Below are 13,561 nucleotides of genomic sequence, written 5' to 3' on the forward strand. Positions count from 1 at the left end.
AAAAGGATCAAAAACCTTCATACAACTTACACAAAAAGATGGACCCAGAAATGGGTTCTTATGGAGAGGATAATAGAACCTACAAAGCAAGAGAACTCTATGTACTTTCAGACAAGATCGAAGAACTTCATAAAACCAATGAAGAACTGAAGCAAGCTAAAGATGAAGCCATGCAATCATGGTTAGATTCAAGGCCGATAATTGATGAGCTCGAGAGGCTACAATCTGAGCTAGCAAATGCCAAAGAAGAGTCCGAGAACAACACGCTTGTTCCAAAGCTTGAATCCGAGCTCATGGCGATTAATATGAAAATTAGAGCAAAAAAAGAAGAAGAATTGAGATCGAGAACCGAGATTAATGAAATGACTCAAGTTTCCGAGAGTGTAAGGGCGGAAATGGAAAGAATTAAACTTGAAATAAACGAAGGTAAACGAGAAAGATCGAAGATGAAAATGGTGATTAAGATGAAACGGCAAACCCTTCGAACGCTTGGACTCACTTTGAGGGCGGTCCGTTTAGAAGTCGAGGCATACAGTGCTGCTGCTGCAGCAGCACTGGAACATATCGGTCGTGGCAAAGTATCTGACAATACTGTCACGACCGATATGACACAAGAAGAGTATTTTGCTTTGATGAGGCAAGCGAAAGAAGAGACGTCTTTGGCGGATTGGCGGGTGGTTGTGGCCACAGAACAAAGACTTGCAGCTGAAAAAAGCCGTGATTTGGCTTTAAAAAGATTGAACGACCCGACTCTTAGAGTCAGGTCGATAAAAAAGGAAAATGAAGTAGAGATGTCTGGGAAAGGAGCTCTAAGCTCTAGAGCTCAGACTCCTTTCCCAAGAGGTCAGACCAAACTAATAACCCACAGAGAGATGAGAAGGGATCCGAGTCGGAGGCAAGTTATCAAGAAACGGTCGGTCTTTGTCAAAATAAAATCTTTTCTTGCTCGAAAGATTAAGTACCTATTTGGATGAACACTTGATGTGTATATAGCAACAAGTTTCAAGCTTCCGACATGTTTCACAACAAATATTTAATAATATGTTAGGTGTCTATAGGGCTGGAAACGAAATGTGAAGCTTATTTATGACCTCTTATTAATAAAGAAACAGAAATGAACAGAATATTTGTTTGTGTAGTTAAATGAACAAACATACAAGTTATCTTGGTTGTGCATTTACCTTTGTTTATGTGTGTTTGTTTCTTAATCAACGTTTAGGTTTGCTTATTATACTATATTATATATATTTGATTGTTTTAATTAGTAATTAATTAAGTTATAATTACTGGAATGAACTACTTCAAGAAGCTTTTGAAAGCTTTTAAGTTTTAATTAATTTTAAATATTTAAAAAATATAGAGTTAGTTACTTCAGCTGAATATTTCTATGCAAATAAAAGTTACAACTTCCAGCTAGTTTTGCGAATTTCTACCGTGTATCTTTAAGAAAAACATTTTTCTATAACTTGAAATACTTGTCATAATAAATATCCATACAATATATCACATGTTTGTGACAAATATTCAAAATATTTCTGCTTATTCATACACACATGACCAAGTTTTCGATCAAATCCACAACCTTTCTAGTTCACAAGATTGCATTTATTTCTAATTTGACCATTTTGCCCCTTAATAACACCAACAGTACTCAGCTTCACCATCGACGCACCAAAATCTTTAGCAAACAAATACGGAAACTTACTATAATTTAAAACCATACCCGATGTTCTATTATCAGTCATAAGAGCCTGATCTGAACCCAAAATTCCCGAATTATTCACGAGGTTTCTATAATAAACATTGTCAAACTTTGTTGTGGTAACTGCGTCCAGTGGGACCAGATTTGTGTTCGAATCATCTTGATTCGGACACACTGTTTGCAAGCTGCTTGCAAGTGACGCATCGAGTAGTGGATCGGGCCCACCCGATCCATCAAAGTTGAATAGGCGTTGCTTGAATGTGAAACATTGTGCAAATCCTATCGTGTGTGCACCTTAAAAAGGAGAAAGTAAGCATTTAGTAAGTCATTGGTTACAAACACAATTAAATAACTTTTAGGCGTTGTTTGTTAAGCAAGACATGATATTGTGTTAGACATGTACTCGACTGAGACTTGTCTCGATGGGGGACAAATTTTTCAATTTTGTTGTTTCATCCAAAAAGATACAATATTGACTCATGGAACAAAAATTACAATTTTTTGTCCCAAAAAAATGTGGGCCCAAACCCATAAAAAGACAAAAAGGTAGGACAGTTCCATTTTGTTTTGTTCTACCAAAATAGGTGGGACCAAGAGTCACAAAAAGACAAAAAGGTGGGGTTGTCTGTAACAAGGGAGACATGATAATTAAAATAGTTTTAAATTACTTTATCTATTTTTTTTTTTTTACCTGAGAGTACAACCATGTCTTTTAGGTTAAGACCTTTTGTAGTAAATTTTGTGGTGATGTTGTCCAGAGGCTCGAAAGGCGATGGAATATCGGTGTTTGCTAAGGTTATATTCGCTGTTAGGCCATCACGACGCCCCATGGGTAAAGAATAGTAAGGCCCTCCCGACTACAAAAATAACACAAACCTACGTCAAAAAAAATTATATGTTGGACACGTCAGATTAAGATAATCTTATACTGTGTTTGACATCAATTAGACTGTATCCATGACTGATGTCAATGGAACAAAAAATTTTAATCTTTTTTTCGTCCCACCCTAAAAGGTGGGACATGGACATGGACTAGGACTAATGGAATCAGATCTTGATCTGTTGTTTGTGCAAAAGACGTAAATACCCATGTAATATAAAACCTACGAGGAAGACGGCTTCTCTAACTGTGAGTGTCAATATATCGGTACAAGAAACAGTTCCCGGACAAGCTTTTTCAACGTTTGCTTTTATGCTCTCAATAAGCTCAAATCCTCTTGCTGAATTTCTATTAGGATTTGCGTCCTTTTCACTCTGGAAACTATTGGTTGCATCAAGTAACACCGACCCTTCACACCCCTAAATTCAAAACACAAAAAATAAAATATTTAATTCGATTAAAAATATTTTAAGGAAAAATAAAAATTTGAGTAGTTACATTAGAAATACAATCGTGAAAATGCAAGCGAAGAAGCGAAGCAGCGATCCTGGAGTCGTTATTCATGGCTGACCAGAGGTTGAACTTAACGATTTTTGTTAAGTTAGGACAAGTGGAATCATAGAATTTGTAATCGAGTTGACTGTTGACTAATGGTTGAAAAATTAAGGAAAACATGAGAATAAGTGAAGATTTTAAAGCACAAGGTTGATTCATGTTTGTGAAATGTAAATTGTAATGGATATTGAATTTGTTAGAAGTGTTATAGAAACATGGGTTTATATAGATGTTTTTTTTGTCGAGTGGATGTGCCACTTAGAAAGAATTTGGAATTAGTCTACATCAAGGTCAAGTTGGTAAGTGGAGTTGGTGTTATTAATATATATGCAAGTGATTGTGGTCATTTAGTATATTTGGTACGATGGAATGGAATTAGAAAGGAACGGAATGGAATGGATGATTACATTCCATTGTAGTATTTGGTTGGCTTGAAGGGATGGGATGAATCGTTTAAACATGTTGTTTGTTTGTGTAAAATTAGAAAACTGATTAAAAACAAATTTGTAAATAAAGAAAAATAATGTTATTTTTAGAAATAAATTAATCAGATAAATATGGGTTATTGTTAGAGAAGTCCCATCATTTTGTTTTAGTTTATGGAAAAGTCCCAAACTTTTATTTTATTTTTTGAACAGAAAAGTTTCGATGATCTAATTTTACATGATATGATGATAATGTATTATTTTCTGTTAAAAAAAGAATAAAAGACTTTTCAGTTAATTTGGACAAAATATTATATAATCGGGACTTATCTGTTTAAAAATAAAAGTTAGGAATTTTGCATAAACTAGGACAAATAATGAGACTTTTCTAAAAGTAACCGAGATAAATATTTATCGCTTAATAGATTGCATTAACGTATTAAAATACATATATATTATATGTATTTTCGAAAAAAGTTATTTATCAGTTAAAAAATTGTTTACCTAAATATAAATAGTATAAACATGATGAGCTTAATGATATAATTACAATAAAAAGGTACTTCTAGTTTTTTTGGAAAACAAAAAATAGTTTAATTTAAATTTTGAGATTTTATAAAAACATTAGTATTATTGATGATTATATAAATAAAATAAAATTACAATTATAATTATAATATATACTTAATTCCATTCCCTCTGCAGACCAAACATTACCTTAAGTGTTTATGGTGTAAGAATGTTTAATTCATTGAGTTTTGGTGTAAAATGTCTAATCAGCATTTACTATAAGAGATTTTTTGGTATAAGATATAATAATAGAGATAAGGCTACAGGAAAGAAGAAGCAGATCTTAATGGCTGCTGAAGAGTTTCTAGATTTCTTTTCTTTCCTACATCAGCACCATTAAATAGTCAAAACTTTTAAGTCACTTAGCAAAGACTTTATAATATAATATAATATAATATACACATTTTGTCTTAAGCTAATGCAGCTTAGAAGAGCTCTGAAATAATTCTTAATGATAGTGGTAAGTATCATGTGTTAGGCGGCTTATCACTATTGATAGTGCTAATTAATTAATTTAAATATAAAATAGGGTTTTTTACCGTAAAGTCCCATTTTTAATAAAGTCCTAACCCTTTTGACCTGTTCAGCAGGTCATGGTATCAAATCGTTAATTTTCCTAAAAATATGGGACTTTTCTGCAGATTTCTTCAAAATTTGTATATAATGTATAAGCATATTTTTTACGTGTGTGTATATATATATATATATATATATATATATATATATATATATATTTTATGTTTTATATACATATGTTTACGTATTTGTATGTATTTTAAATGTATAAACGTATTTTTTTTACGTATTTATGTATTTTTAAAGTTTTTTTATATAGATATTTATGTATTTTAAATGTATAAGCATATTATTTTTAAGTATTTATGTATTTTTTACTTTAAGTCGTCTTCACCATTTTATCCAATTCCCACAGCTTCTTCGTGTATGTCTAGATGGTTTTCCTACATACCCATATATTTTAAGTTTTTCCCATTTGCTTATCTTGAAATTAAACATCGAATTGAAAAACAAAAGAATAATTTATGCACATCCGAAAACTTCACCAGGCTCATGTGGCCTCAAGGGAGCCCAAACTTTTCGTATGTGCATCTTTTTTTTTTTTTTTCTAATTTGATGTTTAATTTCAAGATAAGCAAATGAGAGAAGCGTAAAATATGTGGGTATGCAGGAAAACCATCCAGACATACTCGATGAAGCTGGAGGAATTGGATGAAATGGTGAAGACGACTTAAAGTAAAAAATATATAAATACTAAAAAATAATATGGTTATACATTTAAAATACAGAAAAATACATAAATATCTATATAAAAAAACTTTAAAAATACATATAAATAAAAAAATAACACTTAAAAATACATATAAATACGTAAAAAAATACGTTTATTCATTTAAAATACGTAACCATATGTATATAAAACTCAAAAAATACATAAATACGTATAAATACGTAAAAAATACGTTTATACATTATATACAAATTTTGAAGAAATAATTTTGTCCCGTGACCTGTGAACAGGTCAAAAAGGGATAAAGTGAATAAATTAGCCGGTTTCTTAGGCTTTTCTATTCAAAAATTTAAATAATCCCGGACTTTTTTGTTCAAAATTTTTTTTTAGGACTTTATCAAAAAATTTCCTAAAATAATGAGACTTTACTGTAGAAAACCCATATAAAATATAGAGAATTCATGTATTTAATAGAAATAATATTAGAAATAATAATTAATACGTACTTGTTTAGAAGCTTCCCTTTTGTCATTGACAACTAATCCGGTCTATGCCTTGAACGTTCTCTTCGGTTTTGCACCTGAAAAAAAAAATTAGAATTTTATTTTTCTGCAAAAGGGTTTACTATTCCAACAACTTCTGAGCTGACCCACACTGTCTAGACAGTGGCCCACTAGATTGCTGACATAAGAGCACAGTGTCCGCGAGTTAATCCACATCGGAATTGAAACCGTAACATCCATAATTTTGTATTTAGTTTATTCATTTTAAATTTAATTAAGGGTCCCATTGATGAGATTTAGATATTATGGGACTATAAAAATAAGAAAATAGGAATTAAAATGATTAAATGTCAAAACTGGTAAAACAGAAAAGGAAAGTGTGTTGCTGTTTTTGAAATGATCTCACTAGGCTTTTTTAGCCTAAAGCTTTATACTTTGGTGACATAGTTGACAATGGGAATTTTGATGATATCGACTACCAAACTCTCATGAAATATCAATGGTTGTCGCCTTTTTTTTTCTTATAAAGATTTACAAGTTGGTTTTAATTAATTCATGATTTATATAATGCAAACCCACTAAAGCAATTAAATCCTTAAAAAACTATCAAAGCTTCAACTAAATTCCAATTAGTTTATGTTAGCCATTGTAAATATGATATGTAAATTGAGTTCATTAAGTTTTTCTTTTTAATTCTCCCAAATGTACCATTTATTAATTATAAAAAAACTCAATCTTCTATGTGCCCTTTTATGTCATTTTACATATTTCAGCTAGCTTATCAACTAGTTTTACCAAACGTCATTTTTCATCAGCTAGCAGCTAGTTTTTCACTTTTCAGCTATCAGCTGTCTTTTCAGCTAGTCACCAAGCATGGTCTTAATGTGCTTTTTAGTAAAGTAAAATTCTTTCCTATATGAGACACATACTAAAGAAAGAATGATAGTAAAGAAAGAGGAAATAAATAAGAAGGTAGTTTTCCTTAAAGTTTTAGATGTGTATTGTACAATGAATGCTATTTCCTGATTTTTAAAAATTAGAAGAAAAACTAAAAATGGAAATGAAAATTACCGTTAATGTCATCCTATTAGGTGAATTGGTAGAAGCTGGAATGTCAAGCTGGCTTGAGTTGTTCAAGAACCTATGTTCAAGTAACATTGTAGCTGTTGGTCTTTCTGCAGGATTCCTAATAAAGCAACAATGCAAGAAGCTTTTTCCTTCAGGTGACATTGATTCAGGTATTGGTGGAGTCTCCTTCATCACCTTGAACATTGCTGCAGGCTGCAGTAAGGTTTAGCAAATGGTGAATAATGAATTATGTTAACTTTCTAGGGTTATATGATATATCTGATCATAAGGATCAGGAGGGCATTCTAGGGTTATATGATATATCTGATCATAAGGGCAGGGGAAAAAGTTTCAATTTTTGTGCCATTGACATCAGTGGACAAACTTTCTAGGGCTACTTCCGAATGTGGATGAGGAGGGTATTTATGTCTTTTGCACAGATGAGAATACCAAAAAAAAAAAAAAGTAGCTGCTGCTTACCCCTTCAAACTCACTCCAAGGAGGTTTTCCATTCATCATTTCAATAATTGTACAACCCAAACTCCATATATCAACAGCTAGAGCAAGATCAGGATTAGAATCCTTTTGTGTATCACCCTGTAAGAGCTGAATTAAAGAGAATAATATCAATAATGAAAGAAAATTTGTAAATTGTAGAAAGTTCTGATGAGAAGAATAGTACCTCTGGAGCCATCCAGTAAGGACTTCCTTTCAAAGAAAGATGTACTTGTCCACTGAGCTGTGTAACAAGATTAAAGTTTCAATAAGTATGTTGTATAAAATATAAATAACACAATCAAGAACCAATACAAAAACATTAAGAAACAGAAAACAAGAACATGACATGAGGTGTGAAGGATCTTTAATCTTACATGTTTAGCCATCCCAAAGTCAGCAAGCTTCACAACCCCATTTGCATCAACTAGCAAATTAGCCCCTTTGATATCTCTACAAAACACATCACATAATCACTATCCAAAGTCAAAACACAACACCCTTTAAGATAATAAATAATCTTCAAATTTTGTATCAAGCAACAAACATGTAACTGTTACCTGTGTATGGTCTTTGTGCTATGCAAGTAGGCTAGCCCTGATACAATATGACGTGTAAAACTTCTTACAATAGATTCTGTCATTCCTCCAAAATGATCACGAGCATACTTATTGATTGAGCCTGGATGAACATACTCCAAATATATGTAAAGCCGATTCCCAACCTGCATGTTCTTAATGTAAATCTCTAATGTTGCTTTGAAATAGATAATTGGTAATTACAATTTGAAAAAAATATGCTTACTATTTCGCTACCATAATATTGTACGATGTTTGGATGTTTAAGCTGGCTTAGAACATTGATTTCCTGAAAAAGAAAAGAAGGTATGAGTTATGAGTACTGCTTAGATATAAGTAATCAAAGACATAAGGGGTTGACAGAAATGCTACCAACCTGCTCTAATTGCTTTATAGACTCTACAGATTTTGGGTCATCTGGTAATATTTCTACTTCTTTCATTGCACATAAAGCTCCAGTCTCTCTATGAAAGAATGAAATGGTATTAGCCTATTAGGGTATGCACTATGCACCATATGAGACAATGAAAGTACACAGGATTTACACACCTGTTAGAGCCAACATAAACAGTTCCAAATGTCCCACGACCTATAAGCTTTCCCTTTTGCCATTGACTTTGTCTTGGTGTCACCGAATGAGGTTTGTTGTTAGTATTTGCTGGGGAAGAAGGTGGATGCACAGGAGCACCTGGAGGGAGAGGCAAAGGGTGGACTGAAGCCGCTGACACCTGTGCATTGCTGCCATGTCGACTCATTGGACTTTCAATGGGCGATTTCTTGTGCAATGGAGAGCTTGATGGCTTAGGATTTTTGGTACTGGTTCTTATTTGAGGGCCATGAAGAGGTGAAGACAGCTCTGGTGGTGACCATAGTTGAATTGCAGACATATCAGTCTTGCTTGTTAGTAGGTAGACTGTGTGGCTTGATATCGGAGTGGTTGGAGCACTGACAGTTGTACCATGTTTGTGTCCATCTCTTGATCTTGCTGTGAAATTGAATCGTTGAGGCGAATTCTGAAGAAACTTTGATTCTTTGTGTTCTGTATCCCTTGAACGATCTACGGTAGTTATGCTGAAATCGGAAACATGTTAATGTGAAATAAAGGCATCTGACTGTATTCGATTCCATGTTATGACTAATCGATACACATTGCAAGCCACTGGATGTAATTTTTGAAATTAAGTTGACCTAGATGTTGAATTTAGGCGATTGCAGATGAGACTAATGATCCTAATATAACACCACGATCAGTAAAATCGAAGAGTTAGAGAATGAATAATAGGTTACCGAGGAGGTCCTTTTAAATCGCTGTGATTGGCATCGGAAACTCCTGTTTTCTTCACGGATTTCTTAATGGCGTCTTCCGGCGAAGGCAGGACGTACTTGGATGTCTGATTGGTGGCAGATTTACAGCGGAAACCGCGTTTGAGCAGAACTCGATATTCAGGGAGAGGCAAAGTCTGAGGCGTGGAAATGGACCGGGAAGGCGTCTGGACAACGACGTCGTCATCGGTGAGGTGCTGGTCAGTCCTTGAGCTAGTAACACCGCGCCGGTGATGAGATCCTACCGGACGACTAGTGGAGAACAAGGAAACAGCATTGGACATACGACCGCCATTAGTCCTATTGTTAATATAGTTGTCATCGGCGGAGGAGGAGGGAGAAGAAACTGCGGTATCCCACCAATGCATTGCAATTCAGACCAAAACATGCGGAACAAGAGCCGTTACCTACAACACCACCTCATAGCAAGTCAAGGAATCACAAAATAGCGAACGCATGGCACCACGGTGTTGCTCCGGTTCCTCTCTCTCTCTCTCTCTCTCTCTCTCTCTCTCTGCCTCCGGTGAATGAAGCGGTTCACGATTCCGGTGCAGAAGGATAGTCTCCGACTCGGCAATGATTTATATGCCCCTAATGTATTGACGGGAAGTCAAAACTTTGACTTTCCATATATGCTTTTCCTTACAAGTAGAACCTTTCCGTATTTATCAAAACATTTATTAAACTTTGTCCCCTAAAAGTCTACAACTAACTAAAAAGTAAAAACAAAAGTAGGAAAGGATTGGGGGTTGTTTTGTTGATGGTAAAAATATAACATGTGATATATGTATGATTTTATTATTTTATTTTTGTATAATTTGCTTATGAATTGAATATGGTGATAAATTTACCTTTGAAATATAAAAAAGAAAGATAAAATAAAAATAAAAAACTTAAATTCTTATTGACCAATCAATACTTAGAATTCAATCAATAGTTAAAATTTTATAATTTTTATCACCGGTAGGTAGAAAGTACCGTCGATATTATACCGGCGGTGAAAAATGGGTTCTGACACCGTACAGTCTTACAGTGATACTTAAAATTGGGTAAAATCGGACCTATTGAGGCTTACTGGTTCCAAGTCCAGGTTCAGATACTACTTTAGGTACATATTGTACCACTCAAAGCCTTATTTAAGTTACTTTATCTATTACTTTAAAACAAATATCCGTTGGACCGGACTTACCCGGTTTTGTACCCCGACGATTTTACATGATTCAAAGAACCAAGAACCGGACATACTCTAAAAACCGATCCAGGTATGGTCCTCGGTCCGTTTCAATCCAAAGATCCAAATGTTCACCCCTAGTTAATATTAGATGCTCTTGATGATCTAAAAAGCTTTAAGGTGACAAATGGAGAATAATTCATAGCTAAAAACCGGGATGACTATATTTTTTAGCGGGTATTAAATGTGTATCTTTTAACTTGTTTGTTTTTAAAAAAAAATATTTATATGTTTTGGGAACTCTAAGATGTGTGTTTATTTTATAATATTGTTTAAGGGTTAATGTTGTAAAAAAAAATTTAGGGTGTCTTTTGTGGAAAACTGTTTTCTATTTATATATATATATATATATATATATATATATATATATATATATATATATATATATATATATATATATATATATATATATATATATATAGTTGAGTTTTTATTTTCAAATGAAAATTTTAGAAAATATGTTTAGTTGCATATTTTTTATTGGTTTTCATTTTTCGTTTTTTTTGTTATTTTAAATTGGATAAAAATTGTTTTTTAAAAAGAAACTATTGAATTTTTTTTAAGTTGCCAAAAAGAAAAAAGTTTATAAAGAGGTATCGAGTTATAAGCTTTTGATTTTCTACGCAGGTCATATTCAATATTAAGTTCATGCTTTAAATTTCATTACAAATTTAACACAAAGTTTAAATTTTTTTATTAAAATGGTTCAAATGATTTTATTTTACGATTCGAGCCCTTTAGTTCGTTATCAAGCAGCATAGAGGGTGATCGTTGACCACCAACTTTCAGTGAAGATATGTTTATACGGCGAAGTCAGTCATAAAGTCTATGTTTGTATGCTTTCACTCTAACCCGACCATACTAAAAGGATGTGCACAATTGATCATTGACCGTAGTCTTTTCTTTTCTCTCCTAGTGTGGGGAACTTTTTTCGGTTTTTTTCTCTTCAGCCCCAAATTTAGTTGTTTTTTATTTACAATTGTTTTTTTTTTTCAACTTTTTTTTAGATTTTTATTTTTTTAAATTCTTTTACAATCTTTTTGAGACTTTATATAAACTATTTTTTTTACGTTTTTAAAACATACGAATAACATTTTTATAACACTTTCAAGACATTTTTTTACACTTTCATAGAATTTGTATATAACTATTTTTAAACAAAGTATTTCTAAATGTGAAATCTTTTTTCAAGAATATCAATCATATGCTCGTACTATGACTTTCCGAAAGGATGTATATGGGGAAAGGGAAGTGGTGTTTAAGGGTAGATGGGGGTAAGGTGGGTATAGGTAGGGGTGGACGGAACAAGTGGTGTTACCCAACTTCCTATTGTTGAAAGTGAGGACAATGAAAAGATAACTTAATCCAAGAAGATCATAAGGGATCAATCAGCAGATACTTTAGCTAGCTTTGAAAACAAGTTGACTAGGATGGATATACATGTTCAATGGGATGTTGAAGTTTAAGACGTCATCGATCAAGTCGTTACATATGTGAGTGTCACTAATGATGGAGTGAAAAGGGGGTCATCAGTGTCATCAAGGAGGAAGCTCTTAAACTCATTAACGCCTTCTAAGTCGAGTTCTAAGAGAATGTAGACGTCTTGGAAACATAAGTCGGTTTGTACAAAGCCACAATAATTTGGAGATCCATTGTGAGGGAGATGTCGTATACAGAACACATAAACCACTGAAATATGAAAATTTAGGGCTAGCTCACTTGGCTAACATTGTGTCTAACAACAAGTTACTAACAAAGAGGTCCTAGGTTCTACCGCAAGCATATACTAACCCGCCGTTCTAAAAAAACATTGAAATATGGAGGTAAATGTGGCCCAAAAGAACTTGATGGATTCTTTTGGTCTCTCGAATGTTAATGCAACGTCACTATAGTAAAGGATGACAAGCTGAAGGTAGATAATGATGTCTTATACTTATGTGAGAACACATTCCCATATAGAAGGGACTTTACACTATAAACATTTGGGAAGAAATCAAAAAGCAACTCAAGGGACAAATATATTCATATAATATCATAGACATAACGATAAAGAAACTTCGTGGACTAAAGCATACCATATCCATCATTTGATACTATGTAATTGAGCTCATGATCTTGATGCTAGAGTTGCCAAATATACAGAAAAAGACAAGCTTTTCTATTTCCTAGATAATATATAATATTAAGCCTACAACAAGCTAAAGCAGAAAAATATTCAAGAGATAGATGAGGCATTGGTATGGTAGAAGACCTTATGGAATTTCAAAGAGAATCTATGGTTAAGACTTAAGAGGAAACCATATTCAGATATGAAACAAGAATTTGTCCACCCTCAACTTTGAAAGGAAATGCAAATGAAAGAAGAATATGGGAAATGAATGGAAGGAGATCAAGTATTTCCTATTGAGTTTTTTGTGGAGCCATGAACAAATGACAAGTTCTATATAGTTCAAGGACCATAATTATAAACTAGTTGGTAGAAGTCATGGTCGGTAGACGCAAATTCTACAATTCCATGAAAAATGGTGGTTGTACATTTATTGCATGATCATAGAAGTCAAAATAGCGGCTTTATCGTTTTCACATATGTGTGAATGTGAATCAATATTACGGCTCAAATACATATATATACGTATATTGTAAGCTTAAAAGGAGTGCAACAAAATATTACACCAAACAGAAAACACATAAGAGTTATACTCTTTTGAACCAATTGGTAAGGTAGCCTTTTATACAAAGCTTTTTGGTTTGGTAGCCAAAAGTATGAGTGATATCTTACATCAAGGTTGTAAAAGATACTAGGCGGTATTAAGTCATTCGATTAGCGACTAGAGATTAGTCGGAACCTAGTCATGAACCCTAAATAGTAAACTGGTTAAATTTTTTTTAAAAAAATGACTAATATCAAAACAATGTACATAAATACAACTAATATCATAACAAAATAAGTTAATATGATATCAAATAGTATTAATTAAGATAGTA

At 33.0% G+C, this 13,561-nt stretch overlaps 1 protein-coding gene across 3 annotated transcripts; it reads right to left on the reverse strand.

Annotated features, from left to right (window-relative positions):
• Window positions 1-1,441: 1,441 nt before the first annotated feature.
• On the reverse strand, window positions 1,442-9,949 carry LOC145166972 (peroxidase 10-like). 3 transcript variants are annotated; one of them, XM_079086031.1, is made up of 11 exons: window positions 9,310-9,943; window positions 8,572-9,093; window positions 8,399-8,486; window positions 8,249-8,311; window positions 8,005-8,168; window positions 7,822-7,897; window positions 7,632-7,688; window positions 7,430-7,555; window positions 6,953-7,162; window positions 5,885-5,958; window positions 2,863-3,001 (listed from the first exon to the last, which is right to left on the reverse strand). In XM_079086031.1, exons 1-10 carry the CDS (start codon window positions 9,711-9,713, stop codon window positions 5,917-5,919), a joined length of 1,752 nt encoding a protein of 583 aa, XP_078942157.1. In that variant the 5' UTR covers window positions 9,714-9,943; the 3' UTR covers window positions 2,863-3,001; window positions 5,885-5,916. The 3 variants fall into 3 exon arrangements, with proteins under 3 accessions (XP_078942159.1, XP_078942157.1, XP_078942158.1); XM_079086032.1 differs by lacking the exons at window positions 2,863-3,001; window positions 5,885-5,958; window positions 6,953-7,162 and having other exon boundaries at window positions 7,632-7,683; window positions 9,310-9,949; XM_079086033.1 differs by lacking the exons at window positions 5,885-5,958; window positions 6,953-7,162; window positions 7,430-7,555; ... (5 more) ...; window positions 8,572-9,093; window positions 9,310-9,943 and adding exons at window positions 1,442-1,996; window positions 2,394-2,559; window positions 3,081-3,346 and having other exon boundaries at window positions 2,810-3,001.
• Window positions 9,950-13,561: the final 3,612 nt, after the last annotated feature.

This window comes from Lactuca virosa, chromosome 3 (assembly GCF_052849685.1).
Source record: "Lactuca virosa cultivar CGN04683 chromosome 3, Lactuca_virosa_CGN04683_v6, whole genome shotgun sequence".
Lineage (NCBI taxonomy): Eukaryota > Viridiplantae > Streptophyta > Magnoliopsida > Asterales > Asteraceae > Lactuca > Lactuca virosa.

Coding starts and splice junctions, on each gene's coding strand:
- LOC145166972 (XM_079086031.1), bottom strand. CDS start 9,713: ATGCATTGGTGGGATACCGCAGTTTCTTCTCCCTCCTCCTCCGCCGAT. Junction 8,169..8,248: donor AATATTATGGTAGCGAAATA/GTAAGCATATTT, acceptor AAGAACATGCAG/GTTGGGAATCGGCTTTACAT. Junction 5,959..6,952: donor CTAATAGGATGACATTAACG/GTAATTTTCATT, acceptor TTTTTTTTTCAG/GTGCAAAACCGAAGAGAACG.